At 36.3% G+C, this 27,206-nt stretch overlaps 1 protein-coding gene across 1 annotated transcript in view; it reads right to left on the bottom strand.

Annotated features, from left to right (window-relative positions):
• Window positions 1-27,206, bottom strand: part of ephx2 (epoxide hydrolase 2, cytoplasmic) — a 96,015-nt gene that overhangs the window by 25,419 nt on the left and 43,390 nt on the right. Inside the window, exons 11-15 of the mRNA XM_088626416.1 lie at window positions 24,653-24,738; window positions 20,155-20,266; window positions 13,383-13,457; window positions 6,852-6,897; window positions 4,591-4,693 (exon numbers count right to left, since the gene is read on the bottom strand). Coding sequence (XP_088482542.1) covers window positions 4,591-4,693; window positions 6,852-6,897; window positions 13,383-13,457; window positions 20,155-20,266; window positions 24,653-24,738 — 422 coding nt within the window. The remainder of the gene's footprint in view (window positions 1-4,590; window positions 4,694-6,851; window positions 6,898-13,382; window positions 13,458-20,154; window positions 20,267-24,652; window positions 24,739-27,206) is intronic.

Below are 27,206 nucleotides of genomic sequence, written 5' to 3' on the forward strand. Positions count from 1 at the left end.
TTTCCTGGAATTTACATACATTAAACCAACACTACACAGTCATGGATCACAGAGATGAACATGGGATCACACAGATGAGTACAGTGAGTGCTGAATATATGACCCTGTGGTTTATGTGTGATCTATAACTGCCTAAGGAAAAGCATAGTACTAGTAAATCATTATATCTTGTCTGTTTTGATTACTTAAGGGGGTAGAGTCTACAGCAATTGATCCCAAATGACTGTATGATCATATTTCAGCATAGCTGGATAGTGTGTTTGAATTTCGATAGGAAAGATCTCATTACTATTTAAGAGCTTTCTTGCATGTTGTTAGAAAAGGCACCTATTTAATTTTTAAAATTTTCTTCCCATTCCTTTCAAATTCATCACCTCTGCACAATGCTATTATGCAACCAGTAAGGAAGCTGGCCACTCTCCATCAGCAATCCACTCTCTACAAAACCTCTGAAACACCATTGCTCGCTTTGTATTTTCTCTGCTTCATATCTCTCATGCAGCTCTTCAACAGTCTCTGCAATGGCTGACTTTCTTTAAGATACTTCTTGTTCGCTATTGCTCCCTTCATCATACTTTTGCTCCATTTCTCCTTCTATTATCTCATCCTCTCTGCACTTCTTCTGCTCTCTTGTCTCTTGTACCCACTTATTGTTCTTCCTTACACCTGCGTGGTGAAAACTACCCACTAAGGCATAGAAAAATGATCTTAAGGGCACCACCTTAAGACAATAAATAATAAAAATAACATTTTTTATAAAGCGCCTTTCCAGAGATCCACTTGTTTAAACTCTGTGTCCCAGTGTCCCAGGTGTGATAAAGCAACTTTTAGGAAATAAAAGAAAGGTGGCAGATGTATTAAATGAACACTATACTCATATAGGAAGTTACAAATGAGAGGAAACCATTAAGGCCATCTAGCCTGTTTGACAGTGTGTGTATAATTGATCTCAGGATTACATCCAGCCACTTCTTGAAAGTACTACCTTGAGGTGTTTCCCACAGAAGACAACTAACAGCATGCTTCAGGTGGAGGAAAGACAAAGCTCCACATTAAATGGCTTATCATAGAATAGGCAGAAGCGTTTCTCTTCAGAGAAGCATGAGATGTTATTTACAAGCCATTAAACAATCTTTTACAACTGCTACTCAAGACAGCTTAATAGTTCCCTTGAATGAAGAATTCCCAATTTACAACCCATCCACTGGGTGACAACAATTCAACGTAAAGTCCTACAGTAGAGTATTGTAAGATTGTGGAGATGATCAAATAAAACTTTAAGATTATCTGTACAGTATGGCACAAGGATTCCAATGGACAGTCAACACAAACTTAAACAAATGGTAGGTTTAACTTATTTAGCTAACTTGTTAGAAACAACAATAGTCATGGAAACAGAGCATAATATTGCTGCATTCAAAGGTATTCTAAAGTTAAACCTTCCCATTAAGTACCCAATCCCGTAATTTGAGGCAATGGGTATTGGTTTGTATTTGTGCAAACTGTCAATTCTGATTGCAGTAGTCAAATGTTGTAGCCATCACTAAGTCAGACTAAATCACTTCTCATTTAAATCATTAAAGACTCTCTAAGAACATCAATATCTAACAATAATGGATTATTTCTAGCATGATCATTAGGCCTGGCTTTATAGGGAAATTATATAGTCAAAATGGGCCTCAAGGCAGGATAAATTACACACAGTAAACATGAAGGACAGAGCAGAGAAAAATTGTGGACAGAGGAAGAGAAGAAAAAGAACAGTGAGAAAGAAACCTCCAAAAACCGATCAAGAGTTCAGAAACTGTCCACATAATGTGAACACTAAGATGATCAGACCTAAGGGTTTAAAGGAAAATACCTGTTTTATATTTTATATTTCAGGAAATACCAATTTCTTATTTGTGCAATCCACCAAGCTAAAGTACTTCCATTGTTGAGTAATGCATTATTTGGAGTACGAAAACAGAGATTGCATTTGGTTAGCATCCAATTTATGGAGAGTGATTTACAGTAGTTATGGGCAGGATCCTTTTACTTGATAAGATTTCTTCCCTTTTTTGTTTTCCCAATTATAGCGTCTCTGTTGCTGGGTCAAGTGCTGGAAAGCACTGTGGCACTCACAGGATTGTAAATATCTGTATATACAGTACAATTGTAAAAATGAAATGTGTGTGGTATGTACTGTATATTGTAAATAAATATTTATCTGTTTAAACTTGTGACAGAATTATTCATTCATTACCACACTGTGCTGGAGAACACAAAAACATACTTGCTTTGTTATGTTTGGTATCCCCAGACTATAGTGATGTAATTTTAAATTTTTAGAATTTGCTTGAATAGCATGCTGCTGTCAGGGCATGTTATTTGATACTGATATGATATATCTTACTTGATCATTTTAAGCTATTGATTTAAAATTTAGAATGTTTAAGCCTCATAAAATGTATTTACTGTATTTGGTTTGACAACTGGTTAATGGACAGGAAATAAAAAGTATAGATAAGGTGTGAATGTTCTTATTCAGTTTGTGTTAATTACTATAGTAAGAGAAGGATCTGTAACAGGACCACTCTTAGCAAAGGGATTATACCAAAACAGGAACATCAGGAAACACTTGTAGATGTAGCAAAGGGAAATTTAGCTGAGCTAAGCAAATCTCTGGCAGATGATGTTTAATGTAGACAAGTTCTGGGTGTCACAAACAAACCATAATATAAACATAAATTTGCCAACACTCAGCATCAACAAGCTACAGTACCTATTTGCTGTAAATGCCAACACCAGGAAGCTGCATTTAAATGTTGTTTATGTTGGCATATCATTTTCCCAACTTCTGAACAATGTGGAAAAGCAACAAAATGGGAAATGAGTGTTCTTGGACTTCAGAATGAACACTGATTAATGATCTATGGGAAACAAGTGGAATATATGGGGGAAACTAAGAAATGGAGGCTTATTTTACACAGATGTTCATGGGAGTCTCAAACAAGCTGTTGTGCTGTTAAAGCTGATAACTCGCCTTCTTTCCAGAACAGCTGGATGAAGTCCTTGGATCATTGCATTTCTAACTCTTCATTTGTTTTATTTCGTATCCCCTTTGTGTAGCTTGCCTTTCTTATTGTAAATAAGGTAATATATCTAATATATCTGTTTGCACATTACCTTAAATAAAGGTATCCATCCAAATTATAACTGCTTTATTCAAAAATGTGGGAGAGCCATAGCTGTCGGCAAGCAATGGGCCCAAGGCAGGATACGCCTTGGTTGGGATGCCAGTCCATTGCATGGCACAAACATGCACATGCACACCAATTTTCCCAGAAGCCAATGAACCTACCTGGATATGTTTGGAATTTGGGAGGAAAATTGAACACCTAGAGGAATCCCACTAACACAGGTAGAACATACAATCTCCACTCAACAAGCACCCCAGCAATTGAACCCAGGGCTGCAATACTGTGAGGCACCAACGCTAACCACTGCACTTCTGTGCCATCCAACACATTCATAATTTAAATATATAGCTTGACAAAAAAATTAACTTTCCTTCCTCAAACAAAATACAATGCCAAAATGATCTGAATAAAAAATAAATCAATATAATATATAATACTAAAGTTTGTATCTATTGTTTATTTTAGTAACAGCCTAGGCTAATTCTTATGAGCCAAAGATGAATTATTCAGAAGAATGAATTCAGACAGCCAAGAAGAATCACAGACAAATATTATTTTCAACCCCACAACAATTATGCAAATATTACATTTATTAATAAATCAGCAGAGTAAAATTGGACCTGTCACCTAAAAATTATTGGGTATAATAGACTTTCAGAAATCATTTGATTACAAATGCAAAATGATCAATCATCCATTTAACAAATAATGTTGCTTTTCCTACAATTGCAGTGTTATTAAATATTAAACTTTAAAATGGAAATTGAACTCCACTGTCTTAAAATCATAAAACCAAAAAAACGCTACATCTTGTTACATCCGAAAGGAAGAAATCATGAATACAAATACTGAAATATTAGAGAGACTCTAGAGTCACTAGGAGTAATGGTTACTGAAATGCAGTAGAGAAAATTAAAATTGTGTAAGCAAATGACATATACAGTCACTCCCAAAATTATTGGTAAAGATCACCTTTGATAAAGATGAGCAGAAACAGCCTGTTTGTAAACATATCCATCAGCAATATGTCTAGATCTTTAAAACTGGATACTCAAGTGTACTGTAGATATTACAATATTTTAATGAAATGCTTTCATTTCATATTTGTGAAATCTGTGACATTCTTGACATGAAATGGTGTTTGTTCACATTGTAGACTTACCTTGTGTAAAAAGCACAATGGGGCTAGGCTATGACTGTTTTATTTTTAATCTAAGTTACACAGATCTGGTTGAAAGGAGGCTATCTTTAACTGATTTTCTTCATATTAAAAGCAGTCTATTAGCTCTTAATTATGCATTCTTGTACAATTTTAAGCAAATCTAAGAAAACATAAAAAAGTTGTCTCCCTCTTCATGGTGCAGTGGGGCATTTATGTCGAGAGGAAATGGAGGCTTGGCTCCCCTACCTGAAGCCACTCTTCTTGTATTGTTGGACATAATACTGCAAAGCTGCTTCACTGAGAGATGAACTTCTGGTAGGATTCTCAGGTGCTCCAACCAGCAGCCCCCCTACGAACACAACAGAGCCCATCTTACCAACATTGCATTGCTTTTACCCCCATTATTCTGAAGTATGTTTAATGCAATTCTGAAATGTACTGTTCCAAAACCATAAACAGGCCATTGTTTTATGACATTTTCACAGAAGTATTATACCACTGTACATCTACCTCTGCTCTGGAAAATCTATCTTATCCTATTTTTGGGGTATTGTCATGCTTTGTAATGCCTATAGCTCACTGATCCTAGGGTCCTACCACAGAAAAGAGCACATTATGCCTGTGTTGGTACTGCTGTACTCACTGTAACTTTTATTTAGATTATTTTAAAATGTTTATATTACCATATGAAGCATTTATTCAGGTACAAAATGCTTCAACTGAGATGCAAATTCAATATCTACAGTATGTTTTCTTATGTTCCCATTAAAACACTTATTTAAAATGCTATGAGACTATGGAACAAGAAATTTAACCTGTTTTTTTAAATCTACTGTTATTAAACCTTACAAACATGCTACTGTTTATTAAACCTTAAAACTGGATCATAGCCCTGTCTGGAGCTAGCAATTTCTGAACTAAAACAGTAAAAACTGCCTGTTATTCCTACCATAATCACTGACCACTGACGTCTTATTTAATGGCACATTCCTTCTTTGTTGGCGATTCTATGTATGCTTGGCTGATGCAAGGGGAAAGAAAATTTACAGGACAAATGCATTGCATAAGTATAAAACTACAGGACAGTTTGAAGTCTGAATTTAAAAAACTTGCTCTCTCTGTTACAAAAGTATATTAGAAAGACAAATTACTTCAAAGCCTTTGGGTTTTTTTCCTTTTTTTCTTCTCGGTTAATGATATCTTAATTTAGTGATTTGTTTTTGCAATTCACACATTAAATGCAGCAGTGCAAATACATTGTAATACGTTTTATCATGAATCAGAAGTTTATGCTAATTGCTTTAATTGTAAGAATTTTTAGAATTACATCTGCCAGTGTATATGTGCATCTCTGTTATTATCTAATAGGTGCCTAAGAGTTCTAAGGTTTCTTGAATGTCAATTTAGGTAGAGACATTCAAAAAGGACAAAAATATCACTTTATATAGTTACAAATTTTAAATATTTAAATAAGTTTTAAATAAGAAACGTGTCAGTTCCCCACATTTAGTTATCCTTCACTACTTAAATTCTTTAACAGATTATTCATAACTATATAGCAGTAACCTGATGCCACAGGAAAGGAATTAGGGGGACAGTATTTCCAAGCAATTGGTGCAAAAGTGAAATGATAACCTCCTGGAAACACAGATTGCTGCTGATGTACAGACAAACCATTTTGCACAGAGGACACAGAGACCAAGAGGCAGAGCCAAATAGCTCTATTAAACTCTGAGGGCTAAACTCAAGGAGCTGTAATGGCATGAGCAATGAATTAGTGTTGCCAAAGCTGCAACAATTAGCACAGTACTCACTGAACCTACTGAGACTACTTCAACACAAATAGAGGGGAACAGGATCCATGCTCAACAAAGAGAAGTCTAAAATATAGCACGGCCATGGCTATACAGTACCATGCGTAGTTAAAATAAAAAAAAAGGTTATTTTAAACTAGTTTCCTCCTTTCAAAAACTTTTTTGTTCTGAAAATGAGTATTATTTTCCAAATTATAAACGGCATATTCCAAATTATAATGGCATGAGCAATGAATTAGTGTTGCCAAAGCACTAATTTGGCATTAGTGTTGCCAAATCTTGTTTAAAAGGGTTAAGAATCTTTTTTCTTTCCCACTTAGATTAGAATGTGGTTTTTGCTTGTTCTCCATTAACATTTAACAATTTCAGCTCAACATGGCTGTGCTTCCTTTATTACAATCAAAAAGAAATGTGCATGTATAACAGAAACAGATGGGATAACAAAATTGACCGAATGGGCCCATGTAATTGTATTAATATGTTGATATTGATGAGTAAAAGAGACAAAAGGTTAAAGTTGTTGCAACTGGACAGTAAACAAAACTATATTTAAAGTTTTTGTTCCACCTTAGTTTAGACAGAGCCAAGATAAGCACTCCATCCAGCATTTTCCATCCAGATTTCAAGGTGAATGATATGTCCTTTTATAATGCATAACAGTGATTTAACAGAAGACGATTACAGGTTTCCTACCTCTTTGGCGAACATTGGATGTAGTCAAAAAAGGTTGACCTTGATCCTAAAAAAAAGTAAATATCTAAATATATTAGTAAGCACAGTAAAATTATTATATAGAATAGATGTATATATATGAAAGATTAAAAGAGTTATCTTCTCCTGTTTTTCCTGACTGTTTAAAACTTTGGTTGAAGTGTAATATGCTCACTTAGCTACTGTAGATGACTTATCCTTGTCAAATTCAGTTTAAACTAGACAGCTACTGTACACTTTATCAGGAAATCTAGTAACTAAACCTTGTGGACTGAACATTTATCTGGGACCCTAGTCATCTGAATCTAAGGAAAATAATCTTCTGTGCTCAGTCAACAGAAACAAGCTGACTTATCCTATATTAAATCAATATTCTAAACTACTGTACCTGCTAGTGGTAAACTCTAACCACTAGAGACTGGGAAACCTGGTTTCAAGCCACTTTTCTATATCAAATTGAGTTTGATATAGAAAAATAACCATAAAATACCAGGAACACATAATGAAATGGCAAAAAGAAATATGTTGCAGAACCCAATTCATATTCACTCACAGTGCATAACATTTATACATTCACTTACATTATTGCTTTGTTACTCTAAAGTTCATTGAATGTTTAAATTCAAAAGCCTTTTATTAAATACTTGGGGACAAAGACTTATGAATAAAGCATTCATTTACTGCTGTTTATTTACATGCATTCAAATTTACACATATGACAGATTGACTAAGCTCAACACTATTATTTTCCACAGCCAACTGAAGTATAATACTGTATAAGTGCTTCTCTGAAAAACAATTAGGAAAGGACACCTGCTTATGATTGCTGGGTTCTTTTTAAAAATATAAACAGAAGACTACAAGTTAAAATAATTATTTCACTATTTGCTTAAACCCTCTTGAGCTCTGTGGATCTTGGTTCAGTTCCTTTTTGCCACTAGATGTCCTTCTTGTACCCAATTTCTTTATAATACACATGAATCTGCATTTTAATTGCTTATAAAAAATATGTAATTGCTTATGAAAAAGATGCATTTTACTACAAAAAGCCCCATATTTCTAAACAGTTTTCATCACATTTTACTGTAGTTTCCAAAATCTACTGTGTGTCCCTTTCTTCTGTATTTCATTTACTTCAATAACTTCTGTCTTGATCTGCAGAATTTAGTGGAAGAGCAGATTTCAAATTATAGGAAAGCAAAAAGATATTGTATATTGCATTTTACTCAACAGCAAACTTGAAGGATTGTCACTTAGATAAATAATTGCTGCACCGTATGTACAATGTAAAAGCTTTTCTAAGATTTCTCAGATTTAACTAATGTTGCTCCAATTATTTCAAAATAAAACACCCACAATGGCAATACTGGGTGGTGCAGGCATCTTTATTTTAAAGATCTTGCATGTTATACAACAACATTGTCCCCCAAAGTAGCCTCCCTACTATCTGCTTTCAAACACCCAACCACAACTAATCATGTAAAGCACTTTATATCCCCAAACACTCAACTGATTAACTGATTCATGTGAGAATGTGGAATGAATCACTACCAATATTCTAACACTTATCACCCAGTGTGTCTATTTGTAAATGAGAGAGGAATATTTGCTGCTTCTAGTGCCAAGCTGGCATTATTGTTGTCCTCTCAAAGGACACCTGCAACATAATAAGTCTGTGTTTCAAATATATGAAAATCAAAAACATTACCCTTAGCACTATATATTAGTCTAAATACAAAAGCTTATTCTAGAGGCAATGAAAGATGCACACAGAGTGACAACATATCATTTGTAAAAATGTTAACCCTAATGTGTACAGACAGGAAATCTGCAATTAAAATGTAAGATGTATTTCAAGAACATAACAATAAAAAAGAGAAAAGCTTTTGGCCTATGACTGTCAGGTCAGATGTTTTTAGCTTCACTAATTCTAACAGCATGACGTAGTCATAATCAAAGTATGGCAGCTGGAGTCCATCTCCTTTATTTCAATGTGAAGACCAATGTGGTCCTAGCCTCATTTCACATGAAAAACAGCCTCAAATAAACTCGCTCAAAAAACAGCAGATCAAATCACCTGGAATTCCTGTCCTTTTCTTGTTTTGAAAGCCAATCGCTTCAATACTGATGAAATGTTCTGTATGTCCCCCAAAATGCCTACATTATCTCTTTCAATGATCTCATATACAGTCCCTTTTATCCTGTGCACAGTCCATGAGGCGTGACTTACCCACAGATCCTCATTTCAGATTAGTTACACTAATAATTTCAACCAGAAAAACACATGCTTCAATTAGTAACATATGGGCTTGACCACATACAACACTTCAAAAACAAGTTGAAAAACAAATGGACTGTCTATGTAAGGGTGTCTGGTTCCAGTCAGTATTATTCCCTAGTTTGCTGCATCAAAAATACTGTTGGAATGCCAGAAAATGATTGGTTTAGATCAAATAGATTTAGATCTGTACCTGGCGTTATTGTACAGAAATCGCAATGGAATATAAATGAAGATACTAGAATGGACCTAAGAGTGCGGGAGTTGACTAGTGGGCGGAGCGGTGGCTCTGCGCCTGTGACTGGAAGGTTGCCGGTTCAAATCCCGCGGCCGGCAGAAGAATCCTACTCCGCTGGGCCCCTGAGCAAGGCCCTTAACCCTAACTGCTCCAGGGCGCCGTACAATGGCAGACCCTGCGCTCTGACCCCAAGCTTCTACCTGTCTGTGTGTCTGTGTCTCCATGGAGAAAAGCTGGGGTATGCGAAAAGACGAATTCCTAATGCAAGAAATTGTATAGGGCTAATAAATGACCAGCAGCCATATCACCCTGCAACTCACAACTGGCAACCCACTGAAGCTAAGCAGGTGTGAGTCTGGTCAGTACCTGGATGGGAGACCTCCTGGGAAAAACTAAGGTTGCTGCTGGAAGAGGTGTTAGTGGGGCCAGCAGGGGGCGCTCACCCTGCGGTCCATGTGGGTCCTAATGCCCCAGTATAGTGACGGGGACACTATACTGTAAACAGGCGCCGTCCTTCGGATGAGACGTAAAACCGAGGTCCTGACTCTCTGTGGTCATTAAAAATCCCAGGGCGCTTCTCGAAAAGAGTAGGGGTGTAACCCCGGTGTCCTGGCCAAATTTCCCCCCTGGCCTTTACCCCATCATGGCCTCCTAATAATCCCCCTCTATGAATTGGCTACATTACTCTGCTCTCCTCCCCACTGATAGCTGATGTGTGGTGAGCGTTCTGGCGCACTATGGCTGCCGTCGCATCATCCAGGTGGATGCTGCACATTGGTGGTGGTGGAGGGGAGACCCCATTACCTGTAAAGCGCTTTGAGTGGAGTGTCCAGAAAAGCGCTATATAAGTGTAAGCAATTATTATAATTAATTATTAAAGAAACATTATACATTATAGTGGTACAGTAGGCGCTCTGGATTCCTCTGGAGGCTCCAGTTGTAGCCTTGAGCAAAGGACTTCACTCACATTGCTGCAGGAAGTGCCCTGCAGGACAAATGCGTCCTCACATCTTCATGGTCAATTAAAATTTGTTCTCAATTGACTCATCCGGGTAAATAAAGTAATTAAATAGAAATCTGTTCAAATCGGTACATTCTGGATATTTTCGAGCATTTCCATAAGAACTCAGGCATTCCTTTCAAGTGTACTCCTAATTTGCTCTACTGTGACAAATATCTCATGTCTCTCAGCTTCAGTTTGATTCTGTCAAATAATAAGCCATATAAGGAGAAAGATCTTTGCACAAAAACAACTTTTGCTTCTGTGCCGAAGAGTCTATGGGTAAAATGATCACACTCAACAGTAAGATCTGAGGAGCATGTGCCCTCCTCACCCCATCTTCTTTTTCTCTGATGCAATTTGCTGTGTAATCTCTTTCCACCTAAAACATTACAGGTCATAAGCAGTTTTTGATAATTCTTGATTCACATAATATTTATTCTCTGTAGCCCTTTAGGCACCCGGCTAATGAAAACAAGTATTTTCTCATCTCCTGTGCTTGAAGCTAGGTTTTACTTACTGCTTCTGCCTGAAATGTAAAGCTAATGTTTAATTTGAATGCAATAACTTCAGTCTCTACATTACAAATTTATTTATTTTGATTAGTTTCATTTCCTGGGGCCTTTAATTGAGCTGTATTATGGACAAACCCTCCAAACAGCATTTAACAAGAATACTAAAAATATCAGAGCACCTCCAGCTGTGCAGGATACTTCTTATTAAAAAGAGATCTGCCAGTGTGGAAGGAAGTGAGAATTAAGTCATCACTGGATACATGGTTACTCAAGATGTTTTTGCTTTCAAAAGGAAACAATATCCAAACGGAGCTTATCTAGCAAGCCATCTATAAACATCACAGTCCTTCATTGTACAGTATTCAGATAATATTATTAACAATACCTTGAAAAAGATCCCAAGAAATTGCATTCCAGATGAAAATATCAGGAAGCCAAACAATACCAGAATAGACCACTTAAAGCAGTAAAAATAAAGTGATCATAAAAATATTTAATTTTGCCTATACTGCATGTATTTGAATGTATTAGTAGATACTAGGAAAAACCTTTAAACAGTATATTCAGCTGCAAGCTAAGAATGGATTGCCTGGAGGGATTACTTACTGTGTTTTCCTTTCTTTGAGCCTCTTTGTAGCCTCTTTGTAGTCCTAAAGTCTTTCCTGGGTGATTAGTACATACATGCTTTGAGATACAGTGGCATATAATCATAATAATGGAGAAATGTGAGGTCAGTCAAGCAGAAAAGTGGTTTTTAATGGTGCCAGTCTTGTGTGGGTGTATGAGTGGGCGAGGGGGCATTTTAAACGAGCCGTGTGTGTTTTTGTCTCTGCACCTCAGAGAGGTTCCCAGAGAGAAACAAGGTGCTGAGCATGATAAAAGGCCTGAGTCCCGGCTGTTTGTCTGCTCTGTGTGACATGCCTTTGGCCCCACAGGTTCATTAGCGAGCAGTATTACTGTCACATCAGAGGCTGGTAATGTATCTGCTGATGTATCGCTGGGCCCTGGATGAAGCACACTTTAATGTTCCTCATTACAATGCAAGGTCACTCAGCGTGGGACTCAAACCCCCAGGCATGGATACACACCTCATTGACAGGCCTCTTTGCTGCCTATAAGAAGAGGACTGCGTATCCAAACCTTTGATAAGATCTTTGAATTATATGTAAGAAAGCGGTAATTTCATTTACAGGTCATTTGCAATTAGGTTTGAACATACATACATGATCTTCGATTCAAATTGTCATTTAACTTTTAAAAACATCACTGCATTTCTTAAATTAAACATTTAAATATCACCAGAAAAAATCTAATTGCACTTTGATCCCCTGATGAAAGCTATTTAAAAATATAAAACGAATTTCCTTTAACAGTATTAATACATTCTAGTAAAAACTAAAAGACTTGCTGAATATTTAACCCCTTTTTCACACACACACTCCCTCAAAAATAATAGATTACACACATCATATAGAGTGTATTACACAGGAGAGGGTTGTTTTTTGTTAAGGGAAGGGGGAGGTTAAATGCTGCAATTTTCTTCCACCAACAACTTCAGTGTATCCTGTCCAGACAGTTTTAGATTTCTTGCTCATATTATTAGCAAGAAAACAAATGGCACAGGACATTAATTATCCAATCCATTTTTAAAAACACTTTTTCCAGTTCAGGGTCCCTGAGGTGCTAGAGGCTATGCAAGCAACGGGCGCAAGGCAGTCTACACCTTGAATGGGACACCAGCCCATTGGAGAGCAAACACACAGACACAAATACAGACATGCTCAAACTTGTTCCTAGGGACAGTTTTCTCAAAAGCCAATTCACTTACTAGAATGTTTTTGGAGTGTGGGAGGAAACCAGAGCAACCGTACGAAGCCCACGCAAACAGGGGGAGACAATATACTCCATGCAGATAGCACCCGAGGAATTGAACCCAGGGCCCCAGTGCTGTGAGGCAACAATGCTAACCACTGTGCCTATGACAATTATGATAAGGAAACTGAGAAGTTAATGTTAATTAACAAACTGATACTGCACTATGCTCAATGGGATTCCTTCTTTACCAGAATAAGTTATGCCTACATACTGTACTGTACATCTTGTTTGCTGCTTGATGGCAATTGCTCTGCACTACATGGGCACTACACTGTATCCATCACTGTTTTCTGTCCTTTTTCTTGACATTTCTTTTTTTTTTAATGTATGTGAATGATTTGTTTGCATTGACTTGGAATTGTTATTGTATATTTTGGAAGTTGCCCTGGATAAGAACACCTGCTAAGTAAATAACAACAATAACAAAAAAATACTAATTTAAACATTAGTCAGTCCTTGAAATCAAACAGAGTTCTGTGTTTGTGGGGAACAGGGGTCTGTAAACCTCATTTTCTGTAGAGTTAAAACATCTGCTGATATGCCTAACAGCATTTACAGATACATATGTTTGAAATAACTTCCAATTGGAAAGAGGAATGTTCCTTACCTGATCTCTATAAGTCACAAAGATCAGCTTGAAGGTTCTCTCCAGGTTCTTCTCCAGTTCTGCCTCAGCAACACCCTGCGGCAAGAACATTAGACTCATCAAATGTGAATTAATAACACCGTCAAAAATTAAAACAATTAAAATGTGCACTTTTTTATGGTGTTTAAAAAAATCATATAGAGAATTTACTCAAACAATATGGATGCCATTCGCAAGCAAAATGTTCTAGTAGCATGTCAAAAGGAGGTCACATTTAAATGTCAACAGAAACTTATCAATATAAGGAACAAACAGATTCTGTGGTGAAAAAAAACTAAGAAAGAGTAAAGAGAAAGTATAACACAACTCCCTATTCTGCTTTAAAAGCATTAAATTATCATCACCAATACAGGTGAAATATTCAGTACCAATTTTCAGAAAACAGACCATATCAATTACAGCTACAGTGAATGGGAACAGGCAGACAATGTCTTCATGTTTTCTGTAACTATACGGCATTCTACTGCTCTGGACAAACAGTATCTTTAGTATTCTTCAATTTACTCTTATAACCTCAGTTTAAATACAGTATAATTTTAACTAGAAATATACAGTACTTTTAATAATGAAACAATTCAAATAATTGACACAACCTAATTATTCTTTAAAAAATGAAATGCAGCAAAAAAAAAAATTACAGTACGAATTATCCACTTCTGTCTATATATACTTTAAATATATCAAATGTCCATACACTTGTCCTTATTCTGGAACTTGGGCAATGAGTAACGTAGTAAGTACAGGCCTCTTTCAGTGCAGGAATCACATCAGTTACTGTGATTACTGTGTTAGGATTACCGCATATTTTGTCATCAGCAAACTGTGCTCTGGCAACTAAAGAACCTAAATCACCAAAAGCAGAAGAGGTGGTAAACTTACCACCTAGAACGAACCACAGCACACAAGTGATTTTTGTTTTTGTTTTTCAGTGATTTGAACAGTATATGCTGTAAAAATGAGTATTGAAACCAACAGCATTTGTTAAATGTTCTCCTGTCTCTCTGTATATTTTTATGTTTTTGTAAGTGCTTAATGATGCAATGGTAAATGTTTTTTTAAGTTCTTTGTCATCATCTGATTTTCTAAACACTTTCCTATTCCTCATTCTAGGAAAAAGGTCAAATTCAAATTCTTTGAGACATTTATTATGTTGACTTTCATGGAATTTGACTGCTGTTCTCGACAATACCCTGTAGGTGTTTAACCTGAAAGATTTATCAGAAGCTCAACATTTCATGTTCAATCTTGTGTACCCCTGATACTCTTGATACAACTTTTTTATATTTTACGTGATGTAAATTCCAAATTCTATAAAACAGTATTTGCTATTTTATTGTTTCTAGCAAGAAAAGGTCCTAGCAAGCCTGTGCTCCCTATTTACACCGGGAAATGTTAAAAGTCAGTGCTTATTTTTACGCAATTAAGACAAGATTATATTTTTAAGTCAGGTTTTTAAGTTGATTCTCACACCAAGCAGTTACTCTCTTCTCGTTTTGCTTCCTTCCTCCCCTACCCGAACAATTGTACAATTGACTTTATCAGTGTTCCTGACAGAAGCCATTGACTTCGGGTTGTGTTCATGACAGAAGCACATGACTTCATTTACCTACCTGAGTAACTAGCAGGCCCGTGTACCTAAAAAGGTAAAAAACTAGTGAGCTGCAGTTCTAGTCTCCTGCCTCTCTTGATATATCCCCACCCTTGCAGTGGGGAACTACAGGAGACCGCTACTGTATTTGGACTTAACTTCCACACCTCCATACTTGTAGCTATTACAGCTATACTTTAATGTTTGTTTACCCAAATTTCTTTGACACTAACTCTATCACTCATTAACAAAAAGCCATGTATTACAAGCAAGGGGCAAGGCAATCCAGATCTTAGCCTCAAAGCATGGGGAAGAGGCAGAACTACAACCTTGATGAAACTCTAGTCCAGTATTTCCTATCCTGAGGTACACGAACATACATATAAAAATGTTGCATCACATTGCCCCCCTCTCACCCAATTCTGGCCCAAGCTTATAATTATTAAGGAACAAGTAATAGGTTTATTCCATGCTGAAAAGAGAAGAAAGAAAACAAGGTTTCGGCTGTGGAGCTCACACCTGAAGAAGGCTTTCTTTGTTTTCTTTCTTCTCTATTACCTAAACCTTGTTCCTTTGCAGCTTACGCATGCTGACACAGCTACCCACCTGAACTATTTATTATTATTAATATTGTTACAGCTACTGGAAGGGATATTGAGTTATTTAAAATTTAGAGACAATGGTCAACCTTGCTAATAACTTTTGCAGTCCTTGGGGTGCTTCAAAGCAAGTACAATGTATGGAAGAGGTGATTGCTGGTAGGGGGTCTGGAACATACTGTACTGATCAAAGGTATTGTCTGATTTACTTTGGATAAATAAGTTCTGGGTATATGATTAAGCATGATCAGCAGCTGAGATACACCGGATAAAAAGGCAGGTAGTCAGAGAGAGAAGAACACAGAAAGAGACAGACAGACACAAAGAGAGAGAAAAATGCGTGTGTCAGATGAGACACCTTTGTCAATCATCCCAAAAGACCAGATTTGAGTTTAGTATTTGAATCTTGTTAAGAGAGCTTGCCATTCTGTTGTTTTTAGGAAACACTGATTTCCTGTATGGGGAATCCCTAGGTTAAAAACTGCCTCTCTGTTAGTGGATGCATTTCTTAGAACAGGGAGATACAGATGCAGATGTGCTTGGGGCAAATTGTTGTGTGCCTCTGATACTGTACATGCAACATTTCACCAAAAAAGTAAGTGCCCAGCACCTTTTTTTTATATAATCTGGTGCAGAACTGAATTACTCTGTAAAACTGCCAGGTGGCACAATGAGTCCTTAACGTGCCATGTGTGTCACATACAGTATATCTTATTTTAATAATAAAAATTAAATCTGCATTAAATATTAACTTAAGTTTTATTTATTGTACCATTTGAAACTGCTTTTCAAGTTTAAACTGTGTAAAACTATAACAAATGAATATTCATGCTTAAGAACATGAGGTTCAGCTAAAGTATAACACATTCTACATCTAGACTTGACTCACTGAATTTCTCATGATATCAAATGCCTTTTTTTTTCATTTGTCATACCCCTCCTCCATTTTTTGCACTTCTAACTCTGCAGGAGGTCTTCAAAGAGGAGAAAAATAGGAAAGAAGGAGATGTGAAAGCAGCCATGACATCAGTAATCTTAAATGTTTGTAGTTTAATGAATTTTAATACAACTTTCTTATTTTATATTGTAATTATATAAAATATATTATACACAGTGGCTTAAATGATAATTATTTAAGAGGAAATATGCACATCAAAACATCTAAATTGCGATTTCTGTTTAAGGGTAAATTAAACTTCACTTACTCCCTCCGAACATCCTGGAGATTTTTGGTCTGACTGGTAGAACTGGTTTTTACTCCTACTATTGACAGTATTCACATTTTCTAACTCATTCATGTTACTCATATAATATTAATATTATTTTATTATTTAACTTACTGTGATATATAAAATAATAAAAATGTCAATATAGTATACATATTATGTATTGCATTTACTATTTAGGAAAGAGTCTTCATTGGTAAAAAGTACAACTTGTGCATTGACTAAGAATCGAACCCCAGTCCTTCTAGCTGGTAAGTGAAAATTCTGCCATACTACTGAGACAAAGTGCCACTCTGTTAAGACAAACTAAATTAAAAACTAAAAGAACTGCATTTTCCATTACAATAACAACAGTAAAATGTAGTTATAATAAGCAACACCAAAAACATTTCTAAAATAATGCAGATTGTTATAAGGAAAGTGGAATGCTTTTCTGCTACCAGCTACAGTATATAAATATTGTTATGAAGTGAACCTAGGTACAATGGGTAACACCTGGCTATTGTCAACATTTCCAGCTTTGGTTGAGATGTAGTAGTCCTAGATTCAATGATCAAAGCAATTGTAAAGTTCACCAGAGCAACTTTTCATCAAAGCAACTGTAAAATTTACTTAAGTTATGAGTAAATAATTAAGTGTCAATCAACAATCCAGGAAAAAGGCATAAAAAAGAGAAAGGAGCAGAGAGAGAGAAGAAAGAGTGAAGGCAAGAGCTCCTTGTTTTAGATTACCTGGAAAGACTAGATAGCTAAGAGAGCTAAGTATTTGAACCTTGTTAAAAGAGCTTGCATTTCTGTTATTGCTAGGAACTTTGATTTCCTGTGTAAGGAATCCTTTGGTTAAAAACAGCCTCTCCTGGTTTGTGGGTGCATTTTTAGAATAGGGAGATATTCCTATGATATATGATATTCCAATGAAAAAAGAACTGATGTGAAGTGATGATTGGCAGATCCAAGCACAGATCTAAGCAGCAGCTTCAGATTTTTCCACAGCGGCAGTGAATGGCTATGAAAGTGTTATTGGAGAAAGGTGTTGCAGGCAGACAAGATAAAGAAAATGCTCCAGTGCAGAAAAGGCTTCCTGTAATCTGCAGCAAGAGTGGTGGAGCAAAAATATCTAAGCAGGGAAAGCAGGAGATGGCTGTTGAGTCAAGGTGAGGCTCCAAGTGGAAAAACTAGATGGAAGCTGGCGAGCTGAAGCCTTAGAGAAGACAACCGCTAAAAAAAGCTATAGGTGACAGACACAAGAAGAGGGTGAACTCAGCTGAGTCAAAGCTCCCGAAGAAATATCGATGAGGAAATAGAGAGCAAACAGTGAAAATTCTGCTTGCACGGATGGCTCTAAGCTCAATGTTGGAACAGTGATACAGTGAACTGCTTTAAATAGCAGCTGATTAAGGAGATTGGGACCTTGATTAGTGCCTGATTGATAAATATTAGGTCTCATTGAGAGGCATTCTAACTTGGTTTGCACAGGCTCAAAGAAATGCTGACAGCTCATGTAAATGTTAAGGTCACCAGTGCACGACAGAAAGTGCATAAGACCTACTTTTGAAGTATTGCATAGTAAAAAAAGATAGATAACAGAAACTTAATACTCATATGTTAGGAGAATACTTCTCCCTTTATTTAAAAAAAAATGAATTTCAAGGTTCAATTGCAAACAAGTAATGCTGTTTTACGTGAAAAACATAGGTGCCAAAATTATTGGCACCCTTCAAGATCCCCTCAAATAGAATCAAACACATCTGAAAAAAATAATATATTTATACTTTAATCAGGGACCCCTTCAGTTCCTACTTAGTAGAACAACATTGCTGCTTAGTCCTTAGTACCAAACGGGAAGAGCTGATTGCCAGCTTTGTTCAAAGGGTATTTTCTTTGCAATCGAGCAGGCAACTGAGGATGATCCCCAGACAGAACTATTCTAGACAGTAAGCAATTTACTATGCAGTTCTGTACTAAATCCACAAATTGCATTGTAGTTAGGTCACAGAAGTCATAAAAAATAATCCAGTCACAACGATAAAGTGGAAAACCAACATACAGTAGTTTATATACTGTAGTTGTTAAGTGGTGAAAAGGGAAAAAATATTACAAAAGAAAAATTCAACAAAAATAAAAGAACTGCAGTTTCTTTAGGGAATTTCCCACAAGAAATTTAAGAGTATTTGTTTAACATCAACCAAGTTGTATTAAAGCACACAGACAAGGACACATTCAACACAAAGGCAAGACTAACTGCTACACTATGAACGCCACATTAAACACCCCAAGGTCCACCCCCAGCTTCTCTTGATGGACAGGTAAACCTCCAGTTCAAATCAAAGCGAGGAATCTGACAACAGAGAAAACGACTACAATCTGGATCCCCAACAGGTTAAAAACACAATAACAATGACAATATTCAATACATGAATGAGAATATTGATAATATATAAGAATAGATATAAAAAGACTCAATGTCCTTCCTCTTCATACTGTACATCCCAGGATGATGATCATGATGAAAAAGGTAAGTGAGTAATGAATATCAGAGATTATAAGAGACCACATCAGCAGTCATGCGATGAGGGCATACATAGGTCCTATTTCACACTTATCCTTAAAAAGTAAACCCATTGTAGCTCAACCATTAAAATGAAAAGACTCAGGCTGGCTGTAGGTAATTGAAAAAACAGTGTCTGGCCTTATACAGTACCAGGGAGTAAAAGTCAACTTAATGGTGAGCCTGGTGGCCTGAACACGCTGCAGTCATGATAAGACCAGGCACAAGTCAAATGCATTCACATGTTTGGTTCAAGTCAACAGTATGCCTGAAGGTTAGTCATACTGTATGTCTGAAATTGATGTTGGCTGAGCTGTTTGTTTCATCTTTACCCTGTGTACCTCTAGCTACTTGAGCCCTTTTCATTTACTGTTACAGTACCTTTGTTTTCTTACTTTTGTCTTTCTTCCGAAAGAAATCCACCCAATATAGATACATATAGAATAATCAAATTACAAATCAACTTCACAGTGCTTTTTCCATAATACAAATGGTAAAACTAAGGTAATGTATACAACATGTTAAGTAATGCAAATGATATAATGAAATTACATACAGTATTACATATTTTATTTGCCTAATTAAAAGAAATCATAGATGTGAAAAGTCTGGAATTGCATAGAGAGGACTGCAAAGCTGCAAAGCTATGGTGTTTCAATTTTCTAATTCTTTTAACATACTTGACAGTTTTGTATTAGAATGTTAATGGCATGTTTGGAGAATTTTGTAAAAGTTTTCTCATGAAGAAAGGAAAAAAAATAATGTTCACATACGGGGTCCTGGAAATAAAGATGGTAGTCAAAAATAGGCAAGGATTTCAGTTTTTCCATGGGGTTCGCATCAGGCGTAACAGGAAATAAGGGAGTGTTCAGTGATGCCACAGCCCTGAAACAGAGACAGATACAGAAGAATAAGTAGATTAACAAGCATGATAAGCAGTAGAACCATTCTGAAAAAAGTTAACATACTTTGTTAACAGACACTGAATGAACAGTATGAAATGCAGCACATTTTTACAACAGCTTTGTTAAATTTGGTTTCTCTCTTAATAGGTTTTTAGGAATCCCAGGTCTTTGATAGATGCATACTGTCAGAGATTAAATGTAAATGATATTAACTATGTACTGAATAAGTAATTAAACAAAGTAAATTCACTTACTCTTTGTTTACCATAATTTTGTCCTGTAAAATATAGAGGATTCTAAAAGCCTCTAAACATTTTAACAAATAATTTCTAAGAAATAAATATTTATAGGTTTAACAGAAGATCAACAAGCACATTGGTTCTACTCAGATTTCATATTTACAAAATGGAGTGGTTCAGTATACTTGCAGAAACGTTTCAAACACTTTAGCATGTACCAACACAAAGTTACCAGCAATAGGAATCTGGGTAATATCTCACCTAAGCACATACATAATTCCTAGAATTTGGTGTATCTACACAAAATGATAAGTTCAGTTTCAATATTAGCCTGTTCTTAAATCCAGTTATATCTTTCACAATAACCTTTGCTCAATGTTCAAATGATACATTCTCTTGCAAATGAATTCTCAGTTGGTTCAATAAATTGCCAGCTTATTTACACATTGAATGAGACTTCTTCCTGTTAATACACTTCATTTCCATTTGTAACCTCTGCTCCTGGGCTCTGAGGTGACTTTCAAAAAGACATTAGGGTTTATATTTTCCAATTCACTGTGGATTTTGAATGACATAATGAATAATTCAATCAAATCTCTCCTAAGCCTTCTCTTTCAGCCACAAAAGATTCGTTTTTAACTTTTGAATAGTTTTATTTAATTTTGATAATTTTATGGTATACTCCTTCATCTGGAGATTATCTCTAAACGTCTTGCCTAATCGTATCAGACCTCAGAAAGTGAGCAAGGCTGGGCCTGATCATCACAATGTCAGTCTTCAAAAAAAACAGGAAGCTGATGTAAGTGTAGCTGGTCAGTCTATTGGCACTCTTCCTTCTGGACCAGAATTTCCATATCAATGTACCAGCATGGTAGGGATTCTTAACCTTTTACAGACCATATACCCCCTACAATGATTCAGGGAAACCCACACCCCCACCCCCAAAAAATCAATACATATCAAGTTCATTGGATATCTACTCAGCTAGATGTCTGAAGACGGCCAGGTCCATTCTCAAGGACCCCAATGATCCCAGTCACAAACTGTTTTCCCTCCTACCGTCCGGTAAACGGTACCAAAGCATTCGGTCCAAGTCCAACAGACTACGGAACAGCTTCTACCTCCAGGCAATAAGACTGCTAAATAGCCAACTTGCAGCTCCTTTAGCAAATCACCTGTAATGGCTACAAGGACACACAATTCTCACTATATTCAGCATAACTGCACTACATGTATATATTAGATACACCATGGACACATAGCACATAGACACGTAGCAGCTCTACCCATATTGAGTTGTATTCAATTTAAAAAAACGTAACCTTTATAAATATCAAGTATCAAGTTTTGAATTGTGTTTTGGGGTTATTTAACATATCGATAAATGTATAATATGAAAAATCTAATATTTCTTTTACAGATTCAATTTGCAAAAACTAATGATGTTTAATATTTAATTATGGTAAATTGGTAGACTATTTAATGTTATTTGATTATAAATGTTATTAAAAATATTATTTTTAAGATTGAGGCATTTATTTACTATCTTCAATGGGATGGTCTGGCATCAACCAAAGCTCAAAACTGTGGAACACGGCAATTCATGTGTCATTTGCAGCATCTGTTTCGGTTCTTTGCCAACCAATGTTGAAAAATCTAGACTCGCAGAGGTATGTTGTCGCAAAAGGGGTCAATGGTTATCTTACAATTTAACCTTGCTGAAAGAACTATAGTACAATTTTGTTGATAGTCATTCAGTGGGGGATGTTTTTAGGAAAGTTATGGAAGAGTAATGATGGAGAGATAGAAAGTAGCTGATTAGTTTTTTTTTTTAATTATGCCTTCTAGGTTAGTTTATTTCCGTGTAGGCAGTAAGTTGTGCAGAAAACTTGTGTTTGAAACTGCCATTGTTGTTTTTTTGCCATTGTTGTTTCATCTTTGACCAGTGAATCACATAGCCGAACTTCACCACGATATTGTAAAGCCAAGCTTAGCTACTGTAATGTGCCAATGGGTTCTACTGCAAATTCTGAATTGTTCCATCTGTACTTACCACGTTTACTCCCACACCTCTTGAACTCCTTTTATGCAACACAGACAGTAAGGAGACACTGAGATGCACAGAGATGCACTTCCTGTGCACTATGAAAAATACTCTGGGTTTAGACAAACATTCTTCTCTAAAATAACAAATCTAATCCCAGACTTCCCACACCCGCCAGAATCAGAACACCTCCCAATCCTACTGGGAGAGGGAGGAGGGAACTTTTTTTTTTAATTATGCCTTCTAGGTTAGTTTATTTCCGTGTAGGCAGTAAGTTGTGCAGAAAACTTGTGTTTGAAATTGCCATTGTTGTTTTTTTTCTGGGAAAGGGAGGCAGTGGGTGAAAATGTGTAACCTAGAGTAGAATAGTGTAGTAGATTTTTTATGTGCTTTCCAGTGTTCAAGGGAGATGCAAACACATTTCTGATTTGATTAAATATATCACAAATTTCAAGTGTTTGTTGTTTTTCTTTTTGGCACTTAGTGGCATTAAACAGCTGGAGCTTTTTGGTCTCATGTGGGTGGTAGAACTGGGTTTTTCTCCCGCCATTGTTTGTTTTCACGTTATTCATTCATGTATTATTAATATTATTTCCATATTTACATAGAAATACTGTGATATATATATATAATCAATAAAGATTTCAAAAATTCTTTTTTATCATATTTAATTAAATAAATTTCATATTTATTTAACATAATATTTAAATAGTACAGTGAGCCAGGAATTCAAACTGGGACCTTCTAGTGTGTAGGCAATTTGTACCACTGAACCTAAATCATCATTCAGTTTAAACAGCTTGTTTGGACAAGCGTTTCATTTTCTATTGCAACAATCACAACAGAAAATTTAGTTGAAATAAGCAAGTCAAAATGTTGCCAAAATAACCACTAGTGACTGAGTTCAAGAATTAGATGCGGATGTTTATGAAGAATGTCATACAGTATATCCTACCAAAGCCAGCTAAATAATATTCTATTTATATTTTAATTTTAATATTGTTAATGATTTTCAGAAACTTATTTTTATTTTCAGCTACCAAAATGTCCTTTTAGTTACATGATTCCATATTAATATTCTACATTAAGCAGATTTTAAAAAGTACTACATTTTGGTTGTTGGAAGCTAACGTTTTCACTAACATCTACTGCACCACAAGTGCCACCTATCGATCATCTTTGACCAGTGAATCACATAGCCGAACTTCACCACGATATTGTAAAGCCAAGCTTAGCTACTGTAATGTGCCAATGGGTTCTACTGCAAATTCTGAATTGTTCCATCTGTACTTACCACGTTTACTCCCACACCTCTTGAACTCCTTTTATGCAACACAGACAGTAAGGAGACACTGAGATGCACAGAGATGCACTTCCTGTGCACTATGAAAAATACTCTGGGTTTAGACAAACATTCTTCTCTAAAATAACAAATCTAATCCCAGACTTCCCACACCCGCCAGAATCAGAACACCTCCCAATCCTACTGGGAGAGGGAGGAGGGAACTTAGTTAAACTGGCGGCCCAGTATGTGATCTCCTGTCACAGCCTGAGGAACAGGGTGGAGAGGGAGAGGACAGGGATGTCAGAGAAGGGAGAGAGAGGAAAGAAGGGGAAGAAGGAAACAGGAGAATTTGGAGAAGGTGAACACAGATAGACAACGTAGCTGTACAGATTACACACTCGAAGACTTTCACAAACATGCACAGTCAGAAACTCCAGACATGCACAGGTGGAGATGATTATACAGGCAGGCACAGCAGCACTAGTGCAGACACACAGCCAAAGAGATAGGGGGCGCAGCTGAGCAGAGCTGCAGCAGGCAGGAAGACAGGACTGCGGTCCACATGGTGCTATTTATACACTCTGTAACTTGGCTAAATTCCATTTTGGGCTTACAAAATTCACCTATTCTGCTGTGAAGTGGGGCTGATAGCACACAATGATTGCAGTGTCAATCAGGCGAGTACAGTACTTTAATCGTGGATAAAGTGGGAAACCCTCCTTTATGTGGAAAAAATTAGGATGAATAAAGATGTAAAAATATGAAGACAGAAGAAACAGGTTTGTAAAGAGTTCATACCTGAGTCTCTCAGGATAGCACTGTGCCATGTTCCACACAAATGAACCACCCCAGTCATGGCCAACCAGTGTCACCTGCGGAATGCCCTTGAGGACAGACAGAAAAGTTACTTCATTTATTATCAAACTGTAAAAAAAACTTTGTATTACCACAGTCAATTCCAACCCCAGATTTTTATATAAAACATAGTCCTGCAGTATTCCAAAGTTTTATAGCAATGCAGCAACTACTTGGAATTTGTTTTTAATAGACTTTTATCTATGACATTTTATTGGAATTTTGTTATGGAAGTAGAGATTTAAATTCTATACTTCAAATCATGAACAGATAAGAGGTATGTTTATGAACACTGACCACCTTAAAGCTTAGTCCTAAAAATGGCTCGTCAAAAAGGTAATGTTGATTCCAACTTTATGTCAGAGCACTGACAGGACTGTGTTCACTATCTTACTTCCACCTTATGCTGCTAGTATTCATGAAATCGCACCCACTAGTTCCCACAATTTATTTTCAAGTCCTACAATGCCTTCCTCAAGCTCTAGTTGTTAAGAGAAGAATAAAATGTGCTATTTCAGTACTGAAGTCATATCTAACCAAAACGTTTCAATGGTCCATTACAGCTCTCAAAAATGTCTTCATGCTAATGCATCATGTATTAGTCTACGAACATAAGAAGCAATGGTCTGTGTCTATTGCACTAGATTCTGACATCCCAACAATCAGTGTTTTTCACACAATGCACTAAAAAGCAGTGCATGTGTTACATGTACGTCACATTAGTTGGAGTTGTAGGATTTGTTACTGATAGACTGAGGATGCTGCTTCCTTGCTGTGTGCAATCAGAACATACTTTCTAAATACAAATGTAGTACTTAATCAACATATAAAAGATAACAGTTCCTACAGTATATGTGCTGTATACAAGTATTACCCTGCACTACTTAACTTCTAATCCCCTGCAGTAAATGTGTCCTGTGCCTGCTAACAACAGAGACTAAATGGACTGTGCCTGCAAGAGTTAGGTTGAGCCCATGAATAAATGACAGAGCAAAGTTAAACATTTATACTTTGACCTACCCCAGCAGTCACAAAAAACACATCCCCATGTTCACATTTTCATAAGTCACTTAAACAAGACATTTTTATCTTTAAAACAAATTTCACCACTGAACCTGAAGGTCTACTAATTTATCTGAGTTTTCCCAGTAACTGTGAGATGCTCTCAGATAAATTATTTGCCTGGCTACTTAAAGGTGCCATTTCTAGAACCTTAAATGACTTGTCTGCAAAACGCAGTACGCCCTCTCACCAGGTTTCGCAAGACTCAACTTAGTTGAAGTAGTTTTTTATGTAAAGATTGTCTTAACATAAATTCAACTTTATGTAAAAACCTCTCATGGATCCCTTAGTAAAACATGAATAAACATACTAAAAATGTTGAGTTAAGTAGAGTTTATATTATATGCATAAGGAGCAAATAGTGCAGTAAGTTCCTTCTGCATAAGTGCAGAGCCTAATATGGTCTCCACCAGGGCTCTGTTTTACACTTCAGTCTCTCCTTGCTTTTGCACACGAGACATCTTGTGGCTTTTTACAGAAAATTGCGAAAAGCCTGTATTGTAATTATCTCAGGAAAGCATGAACGGGATTTTATTATTTTAGTATTTACTGTGTTTTTTGTGTTAAATTACTGAACAGTACAGTGAAGGGTAATGAAATGTGCAATTCTTATAAATTCATTAAAAGGACATTCTCTCTGATTTATTCAATGTATGATTGATAGCTGATGTGTGGTGAGCGTTCTGGCACATTCTGGGCACCGTCCCATCATCCAGGTGGGGCTGCACATTGGTGGTGGTGGAGTGGAGTCCCCATTACCTGTAAAGTGCTTTAAGTGGAGTGTCCAGAAAAGTGTTATATAAGTGTTAGCAATTATTATTATTATAAACTGTATGTGTGATTTCAGTAGTAAGGAACACAATCTGTCTGTCCTGCTGAGCAATGAATAGCAACTATTTTATCATGATTGAGGGAATTAACTAAAATCTTTTACTAAAAGTTTGTATTATATTTTGTTGGCTTTGTATTATTTTACTTATATTTAACTAACTCCATCTCAGGATGTCTTGTCTCAAAAGATAATATAGTCACACTGTATCTTTACACATTGCTGCCATAGTTCTCCAAGTGACCTATCCTGGAACAAATGGGAAAAAAAAGTTACAAGCAGAAGGGGCTGCTTGTCACGCAAGCCAGCTGTAAAGAAAATATAGGTAGTGGTCAGCTTTCTAGAATGACCATATATAGCCACAATGCAAGCAGAGATTTATATGGGAGTGTATCTTGTATCATTTGTTTCACTGTAAAAAAGAGCGCTGTAAGTATTGTCTTTGAGTCTTGCGTACAAGAGCAAGACTCCCATATGCATATGAAATAAAGACGACTTTCAACACAAAAACTCTCGGCTGATGCTCTTTATTTGGCACAATATGATAAACAACTACATTAGAATGTGAGAAGAGTACATTGGTTTCTATACTTCTATACTATACTT

Source organism: Lepisosteus platostomus, chromosome 3 (assembly GCF_059453375.1).
Source record: "Lepisosteus platostomus isolate fLepPlt1 chromosome 3, fLepPlt1.hap1, whole genome shotgun sequence".
Classification (NCBI taxonomy): domain Eukaryota; kingdom Metazoa; phylum Chordata; class Actinopteri; order Semionotiformes; family Lepisosteidae; genus Lepisosteus; species Lepisosteus platostomus.